Source organism: Saccoglossus kowalevskii, chromosome 21 (assembly GCF_978046115.1).
Source record: "Saccoglossus kowalevskii chromosome 21, keSacKowa6.1, whole genome shotgun sequence".
In the NCBI taxonomy this organism is placed as follows: Eukaryota; Metazoa; Hemichordata; class Enteropneusta; family Harrimaniidae; genus Saccoglossus; species Saccoglossus kowalevskii.
The window spans coordinates 29,628,528-29,655,294 of record NC_140661.1 but is presented as its reverse complement, the minus strand read 5'-3'; the positions used below and the strand labels follow the sequence as shown (position 1 = coordinate 29,655,294).

At 33.5% G+C, this 26,767-nt stretch overlaps 1 protein-coding gene across 1 annotated transcript in view; it reads right to left on the bottom strand.

Annotated features, from left to right (window-relative positions):
* LOC100371654 (origin recognition complex subunit 2-like) overlaps positions 1 to 26,767 on the bottom strand; it is a 62,173-nt gene that overhangs the window by 23,086 nt on the left and 12,320 nt on the right. Inside the window, exons 5-8 of the mRNA XM_085494981.1 lie at positions 22,749 to 22,924; positions 20,322 to 20,527; positions 5,212 to 5,344; positions 2,771 to 2,873 (exon numbers count right to left, since the gene is read on the bottom strand). Of these exons, the coding sequence (XP_085351107.1) occupies positions 2,771 to 2,873; positions 5,212 to 5,344; positions 20,322 to 20,527; positions 22,749 to 22,924 (618 nt within the window). The remainder of the gene's footprint in view (positions 1 to 2,770; positions 2,874 to 5,211; positions 5,345 to 20,321; positions 20,528 to 22,748; positions 22,925 to 26,767) is intronic.

The window sequence follows — 26,767 nt, the reverse complement described above, 5'->3', positions numbered from 1 at the left end:
AATCTAATTTGCATACTAATTAGGCCTCCTATACATGCATCTTGACAATGTATGTCTTTGAATAGATTCAAATAAAGTAAAAGGGGACAATAAGTAATTACTTTTCAAATCAATTGATGCATACTAATTAATGTTTTAAAAAAAACTTTACATGAATACTATCTGTACAGTTGCACTATACAATACTTTCATCCAGGATTAGTTTTCAAATATGACAAATTATGTATTATATAGTATAGTATATTTTATTTTGACACTGATAATATATTTTGCTACATTATCTGTGGTCAAAAGACATTAAATATAATAAAACACAAGTACACACACGAGACAAAAGCAAATACATAAATAACTAAAGTCTAAGTAAGATTACTTATAGTAAAATAATATGCTGTCAATAAATTTGCTAGCACTATTGGCAATGAACCAATCTCTCGAACTTAAAATTTCTGTAAACATTTGTTGTTTTGATAGTTTAAGGATACTTTTATTATACGTATAATATAATTACCCTTTGAGTGCCAATATATAAATGACACATGATCTTAAAGTTTGCGGCAAGAAGTGGACATGAATTCACCCTAGACTACCAGTAATTAGTAATTTTAGGACAAGTTTAACTTGTATACTCAAAACATAATGCTCAGATGACATGAAATGTACAAACATGTATAAATAAATACAATTCAAGCAAATTAGTAATCAAAATATGAACAGCAAAATATACATTAACTCTTTGAGCGCCAAAGTTAACTTGTCATGTAATTTTTTCATAATTTTTTTGAAATTTTGATCAAGACTTGTGAAAATTGTTTCCATCTGAACCAAATAAAATATTGGAAATACATAAAGACATTTATTTTATGTTACAAAAAAAAATAACTAAAAAATGTTATTGAGTCACGTACCATACTCAGGGTAAGATTTCTATACAAGATGGGGTGAAAATAGCATGTATTATATAATATAAGGTTATTACGAAGATACCTCAAAGTATGCACAAAGACAGTACAGCGGCAGTATTGACCGATGAAAATACCCTGTAAAATACCACAAAATTACGGCACGCTGTAACTTATGGCGTTACGGTGACAGATGTATAATAATATATGATATAAAGGCATTTTCTGTGGCAAGGATATATTTTTGTGATTTTCAGTCTTAGCTTCTTAGGGGCAATAATTGCATCCAGTTATGTGTCAGTTAAAATGATTTGACAAACATTTTCATAAATACCATCTAAAACAAACATTTTAAATTTTAGTATTTTAATTTAATTATTATTCATGTTTCATAAATTAATGTTTACTATGTGAGAATCACATTATAGTTATTATGCATATCAATATTGCACATCACAACGTAATGCATGATGTAAAGTGAAATATAAGAAAACTAGAAACATTTAACCCTTTGAGTGTTAATCAAACATTTGTAACAAATTATTTCAATTTGATCCATAATTATCAAAAAATTACATAAATACAGGCAAAATGCTGCACCAAAACAATTTTTAATATTTGAGTGTCATTTGATGTCAATAAATGTATAATCTTATCAGTATTATTTACTAATGGTTAGTGGTTATTTGCCATAACATACATATATTCTGGGCTTAATATAAAGAGATCTATTTCATTCTCAAATTATTATTTCAGAGTACACATATCTGGTATAGTATTGGTGTCTTGGGTTGTGTATCTGCCTCGTTCTATACGCAAATCATCGATGCTTGCTCTGAATTTTGCTGAGCACATTTTATGTTTAATATATTAACCTTATCATATTGGTATCATTATAAAACTTGACAAATGTCCTCAGTTTCTATCTTTTGTAATTTGATCTCAGCTCTATTGACTTTTGGCCCAATTATCTCTGTAAAATTGATGGCAAAATGTTTTCTTTCAAGATATTATTAATCAAATATAATCCTTTGTGACTTAGTTTGTTCATAATAAGCTAATTTTGTAAGACATAAGTCTACTGGGAGATCTGTCAGATGTTTCTAGTATTTAAATACAAATTTGAATTTCAATCAACAAAGGAAATTGTCCTTTCTCACTTCTGCAGGCAAATGGCAGTGTATCTATTTAAACCAAATATACATTTTCTCATCTCCATGGAAACCAATCTTTATACATTCAATCGCTACCTAGTGTATATAGTGCATACTTGTAAATATTTTCAATAGCAAGACATCTTACACCAGAGTTACAGGACTATAATGTTACATGTACAAAACTGTTGTACTTTTAAACTTTACCTGTGTAGATAATAAATAATAATAAAAATATTTTGAGGTGGTTTTAAGGTTTTAAGGTTTTAATTTATCATAATTTGGAAAACATATAAAAGGATGTGTTGACTACTACTATCCACAGAAGTATTAAACATCCTTTAAAATGATAAAATGAGACAAGCAACTTTTAAAAACATATCTTAGAGATTCATAGAAGTTCCATGAATCTATATTGAAATGCCAGTTTATAAAAAAAAATGGGAAGATTTTTTTTGCTACAGTATTATAGGACACACAAAGTGTCATCACCATGTCAACAGAGGGCACTGTGCAATGTTGAAATATGTAGATAAAAAATTAGCCCAACTTATTTCTGTAGTGTGACCAGTTACACAATAATGTTTTTTTTTAGGCCTTAATGAATGATTCTTGCCAGAGGCTTTGGGTCAACAACCCCATATTTTGGTGTACCCAAGTAGAATTTGAACATGGAAACACTATGCTACCATTGACAAGTAACCAATATCATACCTTTATTTTTTTCTAAATGTTGTTTTATGAATTCACATTGCTCTATAGGATTTCGAAAACTACCACTGTGATCCAAAGCTTCCTCTGTAATGGTGTTTAGAATCTGCAATGGATGATCAAAGAAACTTTAGAAAATGCTAACGTGATGAAAATATATGTAAAAATATTACAAATTATGATGATGAAGCTACTAAATAAATTGAAACATAAATTTATAAAGTTTACATGACTGACGGATGACCGGACACACGGATGGCTGGACACACGGATGGCTGGACACATGGATGGCTGGACACATGGATGGCAGGACACATGAATGGCTGGACACATGAATGGCTGGACACACGGATGGCTGAACACATGGATGGCTGGACACACGAATGGCTGGACACATGAATGGCTGGACACATGAATGGCTGGACACACGGATGGCTGGACACATGAATGGCTGGACACACGAATGGCCGGACACATAGATGGCCGTGACAAAAATGATTTTCACCACTGCATTTATGAGATCATGGTCACGGTGAAATCAATGAATTGTTGATTTCAATAAAAAACACAGGGCTTTGAAGATTAATTAATAACCATTTTTACCAATCACTTTATTTCATTTGAAATTTTTTAGAGATTTCCAACAGTTTTTGGTGACTTCAGTATTACAACAGCAGTGAAGAAAAAATGAAAGGGTCTGGCGCAGGGAACTATGGGTCTTGTGATCAAGGTCATGGTCAAATTAGTTAAGTGATTTTCAGCCAATCACAAATAACATTACAACATGAATTTCCCAGTTTTCCCATGACGTATGTAGCATGTGATGTTTCATATAAAATTATTTTAAAGGTACAATCAAGTCAAAAACAGAAAAACAAAATACAAGTCTTAACAAATATACAATATTTGCTCTATTTTTATAGTCACAACAAACTTGTTTTGAGTATATCAACACATCTGTTATGTAATAGAATATGGCAATTGAAACAGTGAAATACTTTTAAAAACAAATTATAAGAAATAAAAATTTGAAAACAAAATATTTTTAATAAATAACAAAGAAACACAGATATGAACACATACAGGTTACAACTGCAAAGACTCTTGTTGTGTGCTTCATACACTGAGTCATAAAATGAATCAGCAACTACAAAAAATAAATAATAACGTTCAGATTTTCAGCACGCAATGATGGACTCAGCCTTTTTAAATGACAAAGTTGTAAATCTAAGGAATTACATGGTATCTCTTGAATCATAATAAAATACTCAGCATAAATGAGACACACAGACACTCAAGTCAATATTCACTTCAGTAAATCACTCCTCCACACTTCAAGTGTTAAGGCAAGTTAATATTCCAAGGCAAAAGCACAGTTACTCAAGTGTCATTTCACATGTACACATAATTATGATTGACATATGTAAAAAGGAAACTGCATTTCATTATTATTCTACATTTGTACATCAAGTTGAGACCATGAACCCTTTTTGATTCATGCTAAAACTCATTTCCCAAAATTTGTCACCTAGGAGATATAATTTGATGCTTTATGGAAGTGGGCAGCTGTTATTTTGCACACATCTCCTTCAAGCTAAGTGATAAAAGATGGTAAGAGGGATAAACAGCTTTAAAAATATTCATCTTATATTCTGACAGATCCAATTTTAAAGAGAAGAAAGTACCGGTAATCGGATCTAAATGTTAATTATACAATAGCTTCAGGATGTGTTTGTAAAAATTACACTTGATTACAAATTCTTCCTCTACATAAGCAGCTTAGTGAATTGTCCATAAAAAATACTGGCAAATATAAGACCAAAATAAAAAAATAATATGGCTGAAGTGTAGGTTCATGAACTGAAAATGAAAACACAAAAAATAACAAATATCAATATGTTCTGGACATATCCCAGGTAAAAGAAACTGGGACCCAGAATTTGGCATTTTTTGTGGAGATATTAATTGGATGCTATCATAATAATAAAATCCAATCCAATTTTTTACAAATATCAGTTATTGAGCAACATGTATCATACATAACACTACATCACACAGAGAAGGCAAATTTGTTGACAACAGGGATGCTAGCTCAAGTGAGCAAAGCTATGTAGATATAGCAATACTGGTTTTGCTCACTTAGAAAAGTTACTTTCCTCTTATCAAAACAGTCTATGTATCACAATGTTCATCAATTTTAGTTTGTTTTTCTCAGTCTAAAACAGAATTTTTGAAATTACTGATTTTGTGTTTCTTTTCATAATGTGGGACCTAATTTGGAACACAATAACCAACGATAACAATATGGGTGCATTATGCTCTATTTAATATGACTTGCATAATTAAATCAAGGTCTCCTCCAATCTCAATAAAGTATTCATGGCATTGATAATAAAAACATAAATGTGAACAAAATAAATTTTAGTGGAAAAAATTCTACTTACACTTTTAATGGTGATGCTTGGAAAGAATCCATTAATGACGACATGTGTAAATTCTGATAACTGGACATCTCGGAATTCATCCAGTAAGACTCTCTTGGATCCCAAGCCATACAGAATCAAATTAAAACCATTGCTGTAAAACAAACAAATCTTAATTTTAATTTTAAAGTAAATCAGAATTGCAATCATAGCTGCTAATGTAAAATAAAGAGAAAAATCTTTTGGACATGATTTGAAATTTTTTTATCTTGTGAAACATTACACACCACAAGGTAACAACCAAAATGAATTCATTAATTTTCACTTTTGTTGACAAGTCAATCACATAATCCACTAATCAATAATACAGCCTCCTCCAGATAAGATGCAGTATACATTGTCATACAGTTATATGTACAAAGGGTTTAAGACACAGAATGAAAAGTGACTGAATAAAAAACTGTTATTATAATATTGTAAAGAAAGAAAGTAGTCGCTGTAGCCACAGACTTATAGTCTAGTTTTCGTGATCATTTATGACTTTTTTGTGCATTACGAGAAATTTTCAATCAAAAGTAGACAGGTTTGTAGAAATTTAAACTGTCAAATAAAAATGTATACGTGTCTGAATTGTTGAGTGCCTGTCAAAGTTGACAAGCAGACAGGTGGCTGGCTAAAAGCCTAACAACAAGCAAACTACTAAAAAAACTGATCATTAAGATTTCCATGGTTACGATAAATGTAGAAAACATGTGAAAGCAAATGAAATAGATTTTCCAGATTCAAGGAAATAAAACACAAAAAATTGGATCAAGCAATTGAGTTAAGTAATTAAGTAAAGTAATTAGTAATTAAGTAAAGTAATTAAATGAAGTGATTAAGTAAAGTAATTAAATTACATGATGGTAATTATATAAACAATACATATAAGTTGGTTTAAACTTGATTTTCATTTCCTGAAAAATTACCAACATCCTCAAAGAATTAAATGTTGAGGATTTAAGTGAAATTGAATAATTGTCTTTAATATTACCATGACAATAGTTAAGAAAAATTAAAGATCTGATTTATGTGTCTTTCAAACCTAACTGCGGTTGAACACTAAACATGAGTTGACTCTGAGTGAGTGTACCACATAGTGTATGTACCGGGCAGACTCAATGAAGAAGCCAAAGTAGTTGACCAATATTCATGAAGATGGAATTTAGGGAGAAGGATTGCTTGTGTCTGGGATATAACTGCCATAATGAAAAGAGAACAGTCAAACAGACCTCTCACATACAGAGTCCTAAATATATGGCAGACAACATAATATCACATGACACTAACATTTTAATAAAAAGAAAGTAAAATGTAAAACAAAAAAATTCATTCATATCAAAGTTTTTTTATCTCTTACAATCATGCAGAAAACAAACAAGCTGCAACAAAACAGAAATTTAAACAGTGTTATGTTGGTATGTTTAGTGCTTATATACACACATATGCACCGAGATAAATAACTGAAAAGACATAAGGACAGATCCATATACCATATGAGACCCTTGACTCTCCAAGTTCAAATAAAGTAAAAAGCAATCAAAATCCTACTACAAATGCCTGCCAGGATCTACCTCATGTGTGGTTAAAAAAAGGGATTTTTTAATAAATGTAATCATTCAAGTCCATTCATTTTAACTGATTGATAATGGTGAGATTTCTGATGACGGTTATCAATTCATCATTAAATCAATTTTGTCTTAATACATTGCCTGCGATGCATTCAACACACACCAGGTAATCCTGGTTACTATAGATTCCATCTGATGCATTCAACACACGCCAGGTAATCCTGGTTACTACAGATTCCATCTGATGACTTCAAATTGGTGCAATTGTAATACAAACAAAATCTTGGCAGTGAAGATGGGGCTTTAATAGCAAACAACAAAATGCACTAAAGCACCCAGTACAGGTATAATGGCATAATAATAATAATAATAATAATAATGTTTTATTGCATTTTTAGGAACAACATTTCTATCAATGTACAGAAATAAAGTGTCAAGATATAGAATAATTTAAAATGAAAAAACAAACAGTCAGAAGTCAGCTCACTCTCTCTCTATGTTATATAAATATTTTCAAATCTGTCTAACCATGTACTCTTTAGGTGAATACATTTTTCTTTTCTTTTTTTTTACCTTTTGGAAGCTCATCACTTGAAAGGTATTTTTGTCTGCGGGTTAAATATGTTGTTCTTTCTCTATTTCTAATGTATGGTTTCTAATGTTTTGTGTACCATTAATAATATTTATAATGGCGACAGATACACAACATCATTAATAATAATATTTAATAATTTTATGATTGTTTAGCTTATGATTTAATTATCAAACTCTATCAGTATTTGATTATCAATCTCTATCAATGATTCATTAGTAAACAAATTATTTTGATAGTCAATCATCATATTTGTGATTTTGGGGTTAAATGATCATTTTCAGTAGCGTGTAATCACAGTATGTACAGTAATTGTTATTAGAGAATGTAAGTATTTATCTTACTGTTTGAATAAATCAATTGAAAATCGTTTCAGACATGAATAGTGATAAGCAGCTCTGTTTTGTTACTATAATAATAATAATAATAACTTTATTGCCTTCGTGTAAAAAGATTTACATAGGATAAGTACAGCAAAAAAGAGTTTTAAGATATATGTAAAAATATTATATAAAAACAAAAACAAAAGAGCGTAACTAATATATAAATGTTAAATAAATCTTTGTGTTGTGTAAATATAATTGGTAAGTTCCATAATTATGTTAGGAGTCTAAATTTTAAGATAATGTCATCAAACAAACATGATAATGTACATTTCTTGGAGATCCAAGACGCATATTTACAGTACACTTCAGACATAACTTAACTTTTAAGCTGGCTATTAGCGGAGTATTACTGTCACCAATAATTCCAACATATTCTTTGTAGTATTTGGCCATGTTAATAATATGAGATATATTTTAGGCAGAATACGCTGCACAATTCAGATATATTATAGTTTTAAAAGCAAGCTAAGCAAGCCTAAATCAGCTTAAAAGCCTAATGTCAAGTTACTCACGGACTTGAAATTGAAATTGGAGTCTTTAAAAGCATTTCAGTAGCTTTCCTATTTTCATTTTAAAATTCAATATTTAATAAATATCTTTCGCTTGGCATCTATTAGACTTTCAATGTCACAAGAAATTATTTTTTGTTGTGGTTCAAATTATTTCAGTGAGTGAACAAAAGTAATGAAAGAGTTGAATTTCAATTTTAAAAAAGATTTTTTGGTGGTATTTTGACACCTACGTCAGTTGCATAATGGTGTAAGCTTTCCGGCATATGTAACATTCACATGAACATTTCATTGCAAAAAATGTTTACATGAAACTTGCTACAAGATCTGCCTGGGATGAAGAAACAGACGGTATATAGCGACGACTGCATGCTAGCAACAATCAGTTAATAAATGGAAATGACATCTGGGTTTATGCAGCTGTATGTGTAATAGGTAAAATGACTATATGACATTATCTACTCTTCCCACACTAAATAGGCAATTGAGGTCAGAATCATGCACCATAGCAAACAAAATCATTGAATTATCACAGCACTGAAAGTAATGAGTTTTAAAGGAAATGAACTTGAAATTCAACAACAGAAAATGAACAATCATTTGCATGACTCCAGTTGAAGTATCAATGAAAACGTTTTAAGATAAATACCAAGTCATCAAGAGTTTTCACACATACTTCAAACTGTCAAAACCCACGGTGAAAACAAAATGATTATAAAGCACAGGCTATGAAATAACTATGAATACTAACACACAAACTGACAGTTTCAAGTACTTGTACATGTACATAGAATGACTTTACAACTACAGGGAATTCTCATCAATAATTGACTCAATAATTGAGAGATGTGACAGTAGTTATAGCTCTATTGTTTTAATAGATCATGTTTTTAACTTTGCTGACATGAAAGACAACAGGCTGAGCTGTTGGTATAATAATAACTAGTACTCAACAATTACCATCTGTGGGTAATGTATGGGGAAAAAATACTACAATAAAGAGAAAATTACAATAATAATACCGGTACTATAACGAAAAGATTACAAAAAAAAAAAAAAACTTTACTTTTTGTATATTGTTTGTTTAAGGTATTTAACTAGAGGAAAATTGTTGTTGCATATGTTTATAAAATTGTTTATTCTATCCTGTTTATTTATTATGTTACATTCTATAAACAGCAATTTTCGTTCTTTCTTATAGTGCTCACAGTCTAAAATAACATGGATTTCATTTTCCATCATTACATTTTGTACATATTCTGTCTTTTTCTTCCACTTTTGGCTTTCTTTCTTTGTCCTAATTCAATTTCTAGATTATGGTCGCTTATTCTGAATTTTGTTAATATTCTTCTCATGCTGAAGTCCTTTATTTCCTCTAGGTATTTTTCAGTTACATATGCATATACAGGTCAGTTAAGTCTGTTGATAGCTTAGTGTAATTAATACGCTAACATGACAGTATGTTTCACCCAATGGTTATAATGGTTGTAGTCAGTCAGTTAAGTCTGTCAATAGCTTAGTGTAATTGATACGCTAACATGACAGTATGTTTCATTCGATGGCTATAATGGTCGTAGTCGGTCAAACAAGTCTGTCGATAGCTTAGTGTAATTAATACGCTAACATGACAGTATGTTTCATCCGATGGCTATAATGGTCGTAGTCGGTCAAACAAGTCTGTCGATAGCTTAGTGTAATTAATACGCTAATATGACAGTATGTTTCATCCGATGGCTATAATGGTCGTAGTCGGTCAAACAAGTCTGTCGATAGCTTAGTGTAATTAATACGCTAACATGACAGTATGTTTCATCCGATGGCTATAATGGTCGTAGTCGGTCAAACAAGTCTGTCGATAGCTTAGTGTAATTAATACGCTAACATGACAGTATGTTTCATCCGATGGCTATAATGGTTGTAGTCGGTCAGTTAAGTCTGTCGATAGCTTAGTGTAATTAATACGCTAACATGACAGTATGTTTCATCCGATGGCTATAATGGTCGTAGTCGGTCAAACAAGGCTGTCGATAGCTTAGTGTAATTAATACGCTAACATGACAGTATGTTTCATCCGATGGCTATAATGGTCGTAGTCGGTCAGTTAAGTCTGTCGATAGCTTAGTGTAATTAATACGCTAACATGACAGTATGTTTCATCCAATGGTTATAATAGTTGTAGTCGGTCAGACAAGTCTGTTGATAGCTTAGTGTAATTAATACGCTAACATGACAGTATGTTTCATCCGATGGCTATAATGGTCATAGTCAGTCAGTTAAGTCTGTCGATAGCTTAGTATAATTGATACGCTAACATGACAGTATGTTTCACCCAATGGTTATAATGGTCATAGTCAGTCAGACAAGTCTGTTGATAGCTTAGTGTAATTAATATGCTAACATGACAGTACGTTTCACCCAATGGTTATAATGGTTGTAGTCGGTCAGACAAGTCTGTTGATAGCTTAGTGTAATTAATACGCTAACATGACAGTATGTTTCATCCGATGGCTATAATGGTCATAGTCAGTCAGTTAAGTCTGTCGATAGCTTAGTATAATTGATACGCTAACATGACAGTATGTTTCACCCAATGGTTATAATGGTCATAGTCAGTCAGACAAGTCTGTTGATAGCTTAGTGTAATTAATACGCTAACATGACAGTATGTTTCACCCAATGGTTATAATGGTTGTAGTCGGTCAGACAAGTCTGTTGATAGCTTAGTGTAATTAATACGCTAACATGACAGTATGTTTCACCCAATGGTTATAATGGTTGTAGTCGGTCAGACAAGTGTGTTGATAGCTTAGTGTAATTAATACGCTAACATGACAGTATGTTTCATCCAATGGTTATAATGGTTGTAGTCGGTCAGACAAGTCTGTTGATAGCTTAGTGTAATTAATACGCTAACATGACAGTATGTTTCATCCGATGGCTATAATGGTCGTAGTCGGTCAAACAAGTCTGTCGATAGCTTAGTGTAATTAATACGCTAACATGACAGTATGTTTCATCCGATGGCTATAATGGTCGTAGTCGGTCAAACAAGTCTGTCGATAGCTTAGTGTAATTAATACGCTAACATGACAGTATGTTTCATCCGATGGCTATAATGGTCGTAGTCGGTCAAACAAGTCTGTCGATAGCTTAGTGTAATTAATACGCTAACATGACAGTATGTTTCATCCGATGGCTATAATGGTCGTAGTCGATCAAACAAGTCTGTCGATAGCTTAGTGTAATTAATACGCTAACATGACAGTATGTTTCATCCGATGGCTATAATGGTCGTAGTCGGTCAAACAAGTCTGTCGATAGCTTAGTGTAATTAATACGCTAACATGACAGTATGTTTCATCCGATGGCTATAATGGTCTTAGTCGGTCAAACAAGGCTGTCGATAGCTTAGTGTAATTAATACGCTAACATGACAGTATGTTTCATCCGATGGCTATAATGGTCGTAGTCGGTCAAACAAGGCTGTCGATAGCTTAGTGTAATTAATACGCTAACATGACAGTATGTTTCATCCGATGGCTATAATGGTCGTAGTCGGTCAGTTAAGTCTGTCGATAGCTTAGTGTAATTAATACGCTAACATGACAGTATGTTTCATCCAATGGTTATAATAGTTGTAGTCGGTCAGACAAGTCTGTTGATAGCTTAGTGTAATTAATACGCTAACATGACAGTATGTTTCATCCGATGGCTATAATGGTCACAGTCAGTCAGTTAAGTCTGTCGATAGCTTAGTATAATTGATACGCTAACATGACAGTATGTTTCACCCAATGGTTATAATGGTCATAGTCAGTCAGACAAGTCTGTTGATAGCTTAGTGTAATTAATACGCTAACATGACAGTATGTTTCACCCAATGGTTATAATGGTTGTAGTCGGTCAGACAAGTCTGTTGATAGCTTAGTGTAATTAATACGCTAACATGACAGTATGTTTCACCCAATGGTTATAATGGTTGTAGTCGGTCAGACAAGTGTGTTGATAGCTTAGTGTAATTAATACGCTAACATGACAGTATGTTTCATCCAATGGTTATAATGGTTGTAGTCGGTCAGACAAGTCTGTTGATAGCTTAGTGTAATTAATACGCTAACATGACAGTATGTTTCACCCAATGTCTATAATGGTTGTAGTCAGTCAGTTAAGTCTGTCGATAGCTTAGTGTAATTAATACGCTAACATGACAGTATGATTCATCCGATGGTTATAATGGCCGTAGTCAGTCAGTTAAGTCTGTGGATAGCTTAGTGTAATTAATACGCTAACATGACAGTATGTTTCACCCAATGGCTATAATGGTCGTAGTCAGTCAGTTAAGTCTGTCAATAGCTTAGTGTAATTGATACGCTAACATGACAGTATGTTTCATCCAATGGCTATAATGGCAATAGTCGGTCAAACAAGTCTGTTGATAGCTTAGTGTAATTAATACGCTAACATGACATTATGTTTCATCCAATGGCTATAATGGTTGTAGTCGGTCAGTTAAGTCAGTCGATAGGTTAGTGTAATTAATACGCTAACATGACAGTATGTTTCACCCAATGGTTATAATGGTCGTAGTCGGTCAGTTAAGTCTGTCGATAGCTTAGTGTAATTAATACGCAAACATGACAGTATGTTTCATCCGATGGCTACAATGGTCGTAGTTGGTCAGACAAGTCTGTCGATAGCTTCGTGTAATTAATACGCTAACATGACAGTATGTTTCACCCAATGGCTATAATGGTTGTAGTCAGTCAGTTAAGTCTGTCAATAGCTTAGTGTAATTGATACGCTAACATGACAGTATGTTTCATCCGATGGCTATAATGGTCGTAGTCGGTCAAACAAGTCTGTCGATAGCTTAGTGTAATTAATACGCTAACATGACAGTATGTTTCATCCGATGGCTATAATGGTTGTAGTCGGTCAGTTAAGTCTGTCGATAGCTTAGTGTAATTAATACGCTAACATGACAGTATGTTTCATCCGATGGCTATAATGGTCGTAGTCGGTCAAACAAGGCTGTCGATAGCTTAGTGTAATTAATAAGCTAACATGACAGTATGTTTCATCCAATGGCTATAATGGTCGTAGTCAGTCAGTTAAGTCTGTCAATAGCTTAGTGTAATTGATACGCTAACATGACAGTATGTTTCACCCAATGGCTATAATGGTCGTAGTCGGTCAAACAAGTCTGTTGATAGCTTAGTGTAATTAATACGCTAACATGACAGTATGTTTCATCCAATGGTTATAATGGTTGTAGTCAGTCAGTTAAGTCTGTTGATAGCTTAGTGTAATTAATACGCTAACATGACAGTATGTTTCACCCAATGGCTATAATGGCAATAGTCGGTCAAACAAGTCTGTTGATAGCTTAGTGTAATTAATACGCTAACATGACAGTATGTTTCATCCGATGGCTACAATGGTCGTAGTTGGTCAAACAAGTCTGTCAATAGCTTAGTGTAATTGATACGCTAACATGACAGTATGTTTCACCCAATGGCTATAATGGTCGTAGTCGGTCAAACAAGTCTGTTGATAGCTTAGTGTAATTAATACGCTAACATGACAGTATGTTTCATCCAATGGTTATAATGGTTGTTGTCAGTCAGTTAAGTCTGTTGATAGCTTAGTGTAATTAATATGCTAACATGACAGTATGTTTCACCCAATGGCTATAATGGCAACAGTCGGTCAAACAAGTCTGTTGATAGCTTAGTGTAATTAATACGCTAACATGACAGTATGTTTCATCCGATGGCTACAATGGTCGTAGTTGGTCAAACAAGTCTGTCGATAGCTTCGTGTAATTAACACACTAACATGACAGTATGTTTCACCCAATGGCTATAATGGCAATAGTCGGTCAAACAAGTCTGTTGATAGCTTAGTGTAATTAATACGCTAACATGACAGTACGTTTCATCCAATGGCTATAATGGCAGTAGTCGGTCAAACAAGTCTGTCGATAGCTTAGTGTAATTAATACGCTAACATGACAGTACGTTTCATCCAATGGTTATAATGGTCGTAGTCGGTCAAACAAGTCTGTTGATAGCTTAGTGTAATTAATACGCTAACATGACAGTATGTTTCATCCGATGGCTACAATGGTCGTAGTCGGTCAGACAAGTCTGTCGATAGCTTCGTGTAATTAATACACTAACATGACAGTATGTTTCACCCAATGGCTATAATGGCAATAGTCGGTCAAACAAGTCTGTTGATAGCTTAGTGTAATTAATACGCTAACATGACAGTATGTTTCACCCAATGGCTATAATGGCAGTAGTCGGTCAAACAAGTCTGTCGATAGCTTAGTGTAATTAATACGCTAACATGACAGTATGTTTCACCCAATGGCTATAATGGCAATAGTCGGTCAAACAAGTCTGTTGATAGCTTAGTGTAATTAATACGCTAACATGACATTATGTTTCATCCAATGGCTATAATGGTTGTAGTCGGTCAGTTAAGTCAGTCGATAGGTTAGTGTAATTAATACGCTAACATGACAGTATGTTTCACCCAATGGTTATAATGGTCGTAGTCGGTCAGTTAAGTCTGTCGATAGCTTAGTGTAATTAATACGCAAACATGACAGTATGTTTCATCCGATGGCTACAATGGTCGTAGTTGGTCAGACAAGTCTGTCGATAGCTTCGTGTAATTAATACGCTAACATGACAGTATGTTTCACCCAATGGCTATAATGGTTGTAGTCAGTCAGTTAAGTCTGTCAATAGCTTAGTGTAATTGATACGCTAACATGACAGTATGTTTCATCCGATGGCTATAATGGTCGTAGTCGGTCAAACAAGTCTGTCGATAGCTTAGTGTAATTAATACGCTAACATGACAGTATGTTTCATCCGATGGCTATAATGGTTGTAGTCGGTCAGTTAAGTCTGTCGATAGCTTAGTGTAATTAATACGCTAACATGACAGTATGTTTCATCCGATGGCTATAATGGTCGTAGTCGGTCAAACAAGGCTGTCGATAGCTTAGTGTAATTAATAAGCTAACATGACAGTATGTTTCATCCAATGGCTATAATGGTCGTAGTCAGTCAGTTAAGTCTGTCAATAGCTTAGTGTAATTGATACGCTAACATGACAGTATGTTTCACCCAATGGCTATAATGGTCGTAGTCGGTCAAACAAGTCTGTTGATAGCTTAGTGTAATTAATACGCTAACATGACAGTATGTTTCATCCAATGGTTATAATGGTTGTAGTCAGTCAGTTAAGTCTGTTGATAGCTTAGTGTAATTAATACGCTAACATGACAGTATGTTTCACCCAATGGCTATAATGGCAATAGTCGGTCAAACAAGTCTGTTGATAGCTTAGTGTAATTAATACGCTAACATGACAGTATGTTTCATCCGATGGCTACAATGGTCGTAGTTGGTCAAACAAGTCTGTCAATAGCTTAGTGTAATTGATACGCTAACATGACAGTATGTTTCACCCAATGGCTATAATGGTCGTAGTCGGTCAAACAAGTCTGTTGATAGCTTAGTGTAATTAATACGCTAACATGACAGTATGTTTCATCCAATGGTTATAATGGTTGTTGTCAGTCAGTTAAGTCTGTTGATAGCTTAGTGTAATTAATATGCTAACATGACAGTATGTTTCACCCAATGGCTATAATGGCAACAGTCGGTCAAACAAGTCTGTTGATAGCTTAGTGTAATTAATACGCTAACATGACAGTATGTTTCATCCGATGGCTACAATGGTCATGGTTGGTCAAACAAGTCTGTCGATAGCTTCGTGTAATTAACACACTAACATGACAGTATGTTTCACCCAATGGCTATAATGGCAATAGTCGGTCAAACAAGTCTGTTGATAGCTTAGTGTAATTAATACGCTAACATGACAGTACGTTTCATCCAATGGCTATAATGGCAGTAGTCGGTCAAACAAGTCTGTCGATAGCTTAGTGTAATTAATACGCTAACATGACAGTACGTTTCATCCAATGGTTATAATGGTCGTAGTCGGTCAAACAAGTCTGTTGATAGCTTAGTGTAATTAATACGCTAACATGACAGTATGTTTCATCCGATGGCTACAATGGTCGTAGTCGGTCAGACAAGTCTGTCGATAGCTTCGTGTAATTAATACACTAACATGACAGTATGTTTCACCCAATGGCTATAATGGCAATAGTCGGTCAAACAAGTCTGTTGATAGCTTAGTGTAATTAATACGCTAACATGACAGTATGTTTCACCCAATGGCTATAATGGCAGTAGTCGGTCAAACAAGTCTGTCGATAGCTTAGTGTAATTAATACGCTAACATGACAGTATGTTTCACCCAATGGCTATAATGGCAGTAGTCGGTCAAACAAGTCTGTTGATAGCTTAGTGTAATTAATACGCTAACATGACAGTATGTTTCATCCGATGGCTACAATGGTCGTAGTTGGTCAAACAAGTCTGTCAATAGCTTAGTGTAATTGATACGCTAACATGACAGTATGTTTCACCCAATGGCTATAATGGTCGTAGTCGGTCAAACAAGTCTGTTGATAGCTTAGTGTAATTAATACGCTAACATGACAGTATGTTTCATCCAATGGTTATAATGGTTGTAGTCAGTCAGTTAAGTCTGTTGATAGCTTAGAGTAATTAATACGCAAACATGACAGTATGTTTCACCCAATGGCTATAATGGCAATAGTCGGTCAAACAAGTCTGTTGATAGCTTAGTGTAATTAATACGCTAACATGACAGTATGTTTCATCCGATGGCTACAATGGTCGTAGTTGGTCAAACAAGTCTGTCGATAGCTTCGTGTAATTAATACACTAACATGACAGTATGTTTCACCCAATGGCTATAATGGCAATAGTCGGTCAAACAAGTCTGTTGATAGCTTAGTGTAATTAATACGCTAACATGACAGTACGTTTCATCCAATGGCTATAATGGCAGTAGTCGGTCAAACAAGTCTGTCGATAGCTTAGTGTAATTAATACGCTAACATGACAGTACGTTTCATCCAATGGTTATAATGGTCGTAGTCGGTCAAACAAGTCTGTTGATAGCTTAGTGTAATTAATACGCTAACATGACAGTATGTTTCATCCGATGGCTACAAATGGTCGTAGTCGGTCAGACAAGTCTGTCGATAGCTTCGTGTAATTAATACACTAACATGACAGTATGTTTCACCCAATGGCTATAATGGCAATAGTCGGTCAAACAAGTCTGTTGATAGCTTAGTGTAATTAATACGCTAACATGACAGTATGTTTCACCCAATGGCTATAATGGCAGTAGTCGGTCAAACAAGTCTGTCGATAGCTTAGTGTAATTAATACGCTAACATGACAGTATGTTTCACCCAATGGCTATAATGGCAGTAGTCGGTCAAACAAGTCTGTCGATAGCTTAGTGTAATTAATACGCTAACATGACAGTATGTTTCATCCGATGGCTATAATGGTCGTAGTCGGTCAAACAAGTCTGTCGATAGCTTAGTGTAATTAATACGCTAACATGACAGTATGTTTCACCCAATGGCTATAATGGTCATAGTTGGTCAGACAAGTCTGTGGATAGCTTAGTGTAATTAATACGCTAACATGACAGTATGTTTCACCCAATGGCTATAATGGTCATAGTTGGTCAGACAAGTCTGTGGATAGCTTAGTGTAATTAATACGCTAACATGACAGTATGTTTCATCCAATGGCTATAATGGTCGTAGTCAGTGAAAGAGCTGCTATTTCACTCCCTCGACATCTAGTGATGAGGGTGAGCAGAAAAACAGCCTTGTATGTCAAATGTTAAAAGGTCACAGATTCTGGCCTTTTGAGTTTGTATTTCCAGCACTAGACTGGCTCTGTATGAGTACTAGACTATTTCCAGCACTATAGACTAGCTCTGTATGAGTACTAGACTATTTCCAGCACTAGACTGGCTCTGTATTAGTACTAGACTATTTCCAGCACTATAGACTGGCTCTGTATTAGTACTAGACTATTTCCAGCACTATAGACTGGCTCTGTATTAGTACTAGACTATTTCCAGCACTATAGACTGGCTCTGTATTAGTACTAGACTATTTCCAGCACTATAGACTGGCTCTGTATTAGTACTAGACTATTTCCAGCACTAGACTGGCTCTGTATTAGTACTAGACTATTTCCAGCACTATAGACTGGCTCTGTATTAGTACTAGACTATTTCCAGCACTATAGACTGGCTCTGTATTAGTACTAGACTATTTCCAGCACTATAGACTGGCTCTGTATTAGTACTAGACTATTTCCAGCACTATAGACTGGCTCTGTATTAGTACTAGACTATTTCCAGCACTAGACTGGCTCTGTATTAGTACTAGACTATTTCCAGCACTATAGACTGGCTCTGTATTAGTACTAGACTATTTCCAGCACTAGACTAGCTCTGTATGAGTACTAGACTATTTCCAGCACTATAGACTAGCTCTGTATTAGTACTAGACTATTTCCAGCACTATAGACTGGCTCTGTATTAGTACTAGACTATTTCCAGCACTATAGACTGGCTCTGTATTAGTACTAGACTATTTCCAGCACTATAGACTGGCTCTGTATTAGTACTAGACTATTTCCAGCACTAGACTGGCTCTGTATTAGTACTAGACTATTTGCAGCACTAGACTGGCTCTGTATTAGTACTAGACTATTTCCAGCACTATAGACTAGCTCTGTATTAGTACTAGACTATTTCCAGCACTATAGACTGGCTCTGTATTAGTACTAGACTATTTCCAGCACTAGACTGGCTCTGTATTAGTACTAGACTATTTGCAGCACTAGACTGGCTCTGTATTAGTACTAGACTATTTCCAGCACTATAGACTAGCTCTGTATTAGTACTAGACTATTTCCAGCACTATAGACTGGCTCTGTATTAGTACTAGACTATTTCCAGCACTAGACTGGCTCTGTATTAGTACTAGACTATTTCCAGCACTAGACTGGCTCTGTATTAGTACTAGACTATTTCCAGCACTAGACTGGCTCTGTATTAGTACTAGACTATTTCCAGCACTATAGACTGGCTCTGTATTAGTACTAGACTATTTCCAGCACTATAGACTGGCTCTGTATTAGTACTAGACTATTTCCAGCACTATAGACTGGCTCTGTATTAGTACTAGACTATTTCCAGCACTAGACTAGCTCTGTATCCTCTTATTGCTGTGAGCATAAGGTTCTTTGTATAAAACAAGAAATCCGCTACCAAGGAAACAGATGTTTCTAGTTGATCCCTTTGCCTCCAACTACAGCAATCAAGGCCGACCCCACCCCAAAGCAGTTATTTTTTCTATAAAGGGTAATTTTCAATGAATACAAATGCATCTGAAAAGGGTTTCTTTACCTGACTCCATATTGTTTTTTTTTACATAAAGTACTTTACAATTTGAAACTTTAATAATGAGAAGTATGCTAAACAATTGTATATTCATAAATTCAAATTTCTACAACATTTGTGTATCACATGAGACGCAAAAAATCAGCTTTCAATTTTATTTGCTGCCCTTAACTAAAACACATCATCTGTTGAATCCATTCATACCCATTCATATACTGTAAAATACTTCTTTTTAGCTAGAGTTGAATGTAAATAGTATATTCACTGGATTTTATTTTCACTGAATCATTCCTTCAGCAAAAATAGAAAAAATTAGTTACAAGCGAAAATAAAGTATTTTACAGTATGGTACCTATGGCAAGTTTCAGGAGACAATCTGAGGTGATTAGTAACTTCAGCTCTAAATTAAGTCCATATATTCTTCCCAAGCTACCATTACTGTGTTTGTTGGTGACCTTGACATTGATTCAATTTCACTATTATCTCTTTAGTTGTTTTAATGTGTCTGTATGTATTAGTAAATTAAAGAGTCAATCATTTATGGATAGAATTTTGCACCCCAGTTGATCACTGCTAAACTTTCTCAAACATCATTATGTGTGAAGTATTTTACTGCTAAATATTTACTCACCTTAACTGAAACATCCATTTATTAAATAATTCCCTGTAATCATCATACAATTCTTGGCGTTCAATTTGATGGCTACTTGATTCGCATTCTAATACATTATTAAGTTCCTCTTGGTTCATTCTTGGTGTGTTTAATCTGGACAATGTTCGATCTGACGTTACAACTGTTCCACTTTGTGCCTCAAAGTATTCTTCCGCCATTTGTGTCTGACAGTTGGAAATAAAGAAAAAATACTGTTCGGATTAGTCATCTACTATGCACTCAAAACTTCTGGTCAGCAGGAAAAGTACATTTTATAGACAGATATGTTACTATACCATTTTCAGTTTTATACCAAACAAGTTTGTATTCTAAGCATCAAAACCATGCAAAGTTATGAAGTTTGTGAAATGTTTGTAAACAATAGAACTATTTTCATTCATATCAGTATACACATAATGAAGAAAAACAAAATTAAACTTATAACATCTTGGTATCTGTACAGACATTATAAGATATCTCTCAGAAAATACAGTCATGGCTATGTGGCGAATTTGGGCTCAAAAATGACTGGTTATAAAATTGGTATTACAACCATAGATGGGTAGCTGCTTTATATTTTTCTATGACATAGAAATTGATTTTCTCCTGTCATACAGTTTCAGTTTACAGACACTTACAGTTAGATTGAAGTTAAAATATAGAAAAACATGATTTTTTTACTGAGATTATTGACATTGCGAGGGAATCACAGCAAGTACCAGGAATTTTATTCCATGTTATTAAACATTTCTAGTAGTAAAGTTTTAATGATCAGAAGTATTGCAAACATTTTATGGATGATAAAAATAGAAAGACACTTTTAGTAGGAAAGTAGTAATCTGAAAGAATAGCATTGATAAGATCATTATATATCAGTAGTATGTAACATTTACATTGCTATATTCATGGCATTAAAAGTTCAAAGTTCATTGAATGAAGAGGTGTATGACATAATTACATAGATTAATTAGTACATTTAAATATATTATTGTCTATATTTGCAAAATACGCATTAGAACCCAACAAACATATCAATAGATGCTCCCTGAATGCCATGATGGATTTAAAAATTGATTCTAGCATGACATATTGCACATTATCTTGCATATAATCAATATGGGTGTGAAGATCAAGGTCACAATTATTGTTACACTACAACCTTGGTTTCTATAACTTAAATGTCGTATTTGATTTCTACTGTATTTGCTCTATTAGTACATATACTCAGTAAATTACAGATATTTTCCTATGGTAAAAATAAATAATATTTAAAGGATTCAGTATACAACCAATGTAATTTTTAGATTATATGCACATCTATTGGAGATGTGCTTCTAATAGAAGAAATAAAGTATACAACCAATGTAATTTTTAGATTATATGCACATCTATTGGAGATGTGCTTCTAATAGAAGAAATAAAGTATACAACCAATGTAATTTTTAGATTATATGCACATCTATTGGAGATGTGCTTCTAATAGAAGAAATAAAGTATGTGGGGAAAAAAAACTTTAAATTTGTTAGTTTCACACAAGATCAATCTTTGTGAAAATTTCAACATTTATTAAATTTTAATTACGACATTTTCTATAACTTACAATATAAATAAATATGTAACGTTGCTATGTAGACATTTCAGAAAGCTGCAATATAGGAGAACTGGACTTTTGAAATTTTGAGAAAAGGTTTGCTCAAGAGATACAGTTATGGAGATGGTTGTGAATAAGCAAGAAGTTTCCTAATGAAGAGAGCCCTCTTTGGTCATTGGTTTCATGCTATGCTATACCACTGCACTGTCCATTTCACAAGGTACCAAAGGTGAAGGTGAATAAAATGTGTCAAAGATTTTTATTGATGAATTTAATCATAAAGCGGAAACATCAAGGTTTCCATTATTAATTTATGCTGCATATGGCGTAATAACTAAAAAAAAATACTGAAGAAATCTACAACACCTGATTTTATAGCTCTTTATCTAGCAATTAAAGCAGATGTTTGCGTAATAAAATGAACAGTGGGTAACAACTGTGAAAAAGAAACAATTTGATACTGCTCAATTTCAATTGAATTGAGCTGTACATACTCAAATATTAGGATCAAATTAGAATAATTTGCATTTCCATTCCAAGACTATTTAATCAAATAATTAACAAGACATAAGTTACACATAGTGGTATGTACACCTGATTGAAAAGCATCATGCACCAACCAATTAAATTGACGATTAATAGCTGGGGGGATTTTGATACTTGTTGGCGATAAATCTACATATAAATCACTACACTTTTGAATGGCCAAACATGGAAGGAATACTGAACACATAGGTATTATATTTCTCCCAAATGCATAGAAAACAGTATTTAGTTCAACAACTGTCCCACCCATGCCCACAATGCCTCCTTACCAAATCACCATTAGTTTTCATTCTACTACTAGACCGTGTTGGGGTTCTTGATGGTGTTGATGTTTCTGATGGCGTCTTGGACTTGACAGATGACACCACGCTAGAGGACACTTCACTGCTTACATCATCATCACTATTACTAGACGACTCACTGTCTTCATCAACTGGAATTCTCCCTTAGCAACAACACATAGATGTAAAATTAATTAACAGAATCAGATTGTACATATTTGACAAATCAAACTTTATCTTGATTGTTTAGAGTTAATGTTTTTAAGGCTGGATTCATTCATTCATTTTTTTATTTATTTATTCATTCATTCATTTTTTTTTATTTCTACCATGTTTTTGCATCACTAAACCCTCTGTTTGCAATGTTAACATTAGTGTCTTTGGGGGGGACTCCCCTAAATTGTCTTCAAAACCACCATATCTAAATTTAGAATTAGCAGTAATCTGTCTAAATCTTTCATATATCTCATGGGTAAAATAAAATCATTTTGAAAATAACAAGTTTTATGGTTTTATGAAAAGCCAAGTTAAAGCCACCTTGGAAGTTAAGTTACTCTACTGTATACCTCAACCATACGATGTGGACAAGGCAAATACCCAACTTTCACTTTATGTCAAGTTTGTTCTATCAAATATTTGTTTTCACACTCATCATTAATTAACAGAAATTTTATAGCAACATAATATTCTATTCAGTGTTTAGAATATGTAGCTTCAGATATATAGGTGTGAAAATGTAACATGAAAATCAATTATTTATATAAATCATCTACTATATATGAAAATCTTAACACATTAGGTGCTGTCTCCACAGACATACCAATAATCAATCAATACCTCACAGTAAAAATTGAAAAAAAGTAGAAAAACAAAAATTAACAAAAATATTCGCTAAAAATAGAAAATTGATATCATCATGAAATGAACAAATCCGAATGAGGTCTACCCATGGTACAAAGCTGGTTGTTTTCAAGAAGACAAATTCTTCAGGGACCAACAGCGTACAATAGACAGAAATACAACAGATAATACGATGACAGCTAAAATCAGTCAACAATACAATTCTGTTTATATGGTTAAATTTAGTGATGATGATTTCTGTATTTTTCAATATCTTTAATAGTTACAGCATTCCATAACTTGATGATATTTATTCTAGTTGCGTATGCACTACAATATATAAATGACAGAGGTGTGTCTAGAGGTCAAAATAAGGCATATTTTAATGACCTAACATAAAATAATGCAAGTTTTTTGTATATTTCTATTTAGAGATGTGCACTTATAATACAGTTTGTTGACCTTGAACCTAAACAGAAATGTCGTATCTTCTTTACGGTGGAAATAATTCAATTCAATTCAATTCAATTCAATTCAATTCAATTCAATTCAATTCAATTCTATTCTATTCTATTCTATTCTATTCTATTCTATTCTATTCTATTCTATTCTATTCTATTCTATTCTATTCTATTCTATTCTATTCTATTCTATTCTATTCTATTCTATTCTATTCTATTCTATTCTATTCTATTCTATTCTATTCTATTCTATTCTATTCTATTCTATTCTATTCTATTCTATTCTATTCTATTCTATTCTATTCTATTCTATTCTATTCTATTCTATTCTATTCTATTCTATTCTATTCTATTCTATTCTATTCTATTCACAGGAGTACAGTATCGGCATCCTACCTTATTAGGGAATACAAATTCCATATTTGGAAAGAAGCCATAATATATGCTACTGAATAAAGTGTATCATACGAGTTTACTGAATAATATTATTCCAATAACATACCAACTTCTAATTATTGTAAACTTACAAGTTTTTATTACTGTTTACTTTATTAGAAGCGTTATGTAAATGACTGAGGTGAGAGTAAATAAATAATGAATGTCATTTTTATGTTTATGTGTGCTGCCATTGAGTAAATACATTTGTGCTGGCTAAATCTCAATGAGTTGTATGAATGAATAAACAAAAGTAGTCTGGTCCTATATGACACACAAATGATGTGAAAAGTCTGAAATGGTTATCAACACAGTGTGACATCACATCAAAGTGATAACAAGTCAAAGCAATCAGATACTATACAACCAATTGACCTCACATATACATCAAATGATGCTATTTACTTTGTGGTATCCTCGTCAAAAACCTCATACTTTTAACAATGCAATAAAGTTATATGAATTTTAATTACAAAAATGCTGAGTTAATCAATTAATAAGATACACATTTAAGATTTGTTTTTATCTTTTTTGATGGTTTGCTATAAAATATATCACTGATTTAGTCAAATACAAGCATTAATCGCCAAAAGTACAAAGTACAAAGAATAACCAAGATTGATTCACAAAATGCTATCACCAAAATTATAAAATAAGAGTGCGTAACAGAATGAAACAAACAATAATAGCTCTCTGAGATATTTCACGATTAATGATTTCTTTTGAAACTAATAGCTAAGACAGCAGTGACCTCCCCTCCTTCATTATCTATTTTGGTACAAGGCAGACTTGACGCCATTCACCTGCAACCTTCCATCACTAATTACAGATGAACGAAAACATAATATCATTATCTCATCCATCATGGCAAACAGTTAGGTGACACATGGTGATGAAAATAACGTGAATTTGCATAAAATGAAAGCATGTTTTCAGATCATTGCAATTACAGCAGCCTATATTAGCAAGTTTAAAAACAATCAGATTGAAATACTTTGAGTTATTGAGTCCAGAAGAATTGTTAATGGCAGAATTGTTTCAAACATACTCAACATTCCCTTATATTACCTCACAGACATGGCTAGTAATCCAATCCTATACAGCCATGGCTAGTAATCCAATCCTATACAGACATGGCTAGTAATCCAATCCTATACAGACATGGCTAGTAATCCAATCCTATACAGACATGGTTAGTAATCCAATCCTATACAGACATGGCTAGTAATCAAATCCTATACAGACATGGCTAGTAATCCAATCCTATACAGCCATGGCTAGTAATCCAATCCTATACAGGCATGGCTAGTAATCCAATCCTATACAGGCATGGCTAGTAATCCAATCCTATACAGACATGGCTAGTAATCCAATCCTATACAGACATGGCTAGTAATCCAATCCTATAGACATGGCTAGTAATCCAATCCTATATAGACATGGCTAGTAATCAAATCCTATACAGCCATGACTAGTAATCCAATCCTATACAGCCATGGCTAGTAATCCAATCCTATACATACATGGCTAGTAATCAAATCCTATACAGACATGGCTAGTAATCCAATCCTATACAGACATGGCTAGTAATCAAATCCTATACAGACATGGCTAGTAATCCAATCCTATACAGACATGACTAGTAATCCAATCATATACAGACATGGCTAGTAATCCAATCCTATACAGACATAGCTAGTAATCCAATCCTATACAGACATGGCTAGTAATCCAATCCTATACAAACATGGCTAGTAATCCAATCCTATACAGACATGGCTAGTCATCCAATCATATACAGACATAGCTAGTAATCCAATCCTATACAGACATGGCTAGTAATCCAATCCTATACAGATATGGCTAGTAATCCAATCCTATACAGACATGGCTAGTCATCCAATCCTATACAGACATGGCTAGTAATCCAATCCTATACAGCCATGGCTAGTAATCCAATCCTATACAGACATGGCTAGTAATCCAATCATATACAGACATGGCTAGTAATCCAATCCTATACAGACATGGCTAGTAATCCAATCCTATACAGACATGGCTAGTAATCCAATCCTATACAGACATGGCTAGTAATCCAATCCTATACAGACATGGCTAGTAATCCAATCCTATACAGACATGGCTAGTGATCCAATCCTATACAGACATGGCTAGTAATCCAATCCTATACAGACATGGCTAGTAATCCAATCCTATACAGATAATCTAATCCTATACAGACATGGCTAGTAATCCAATCCTATACAGACA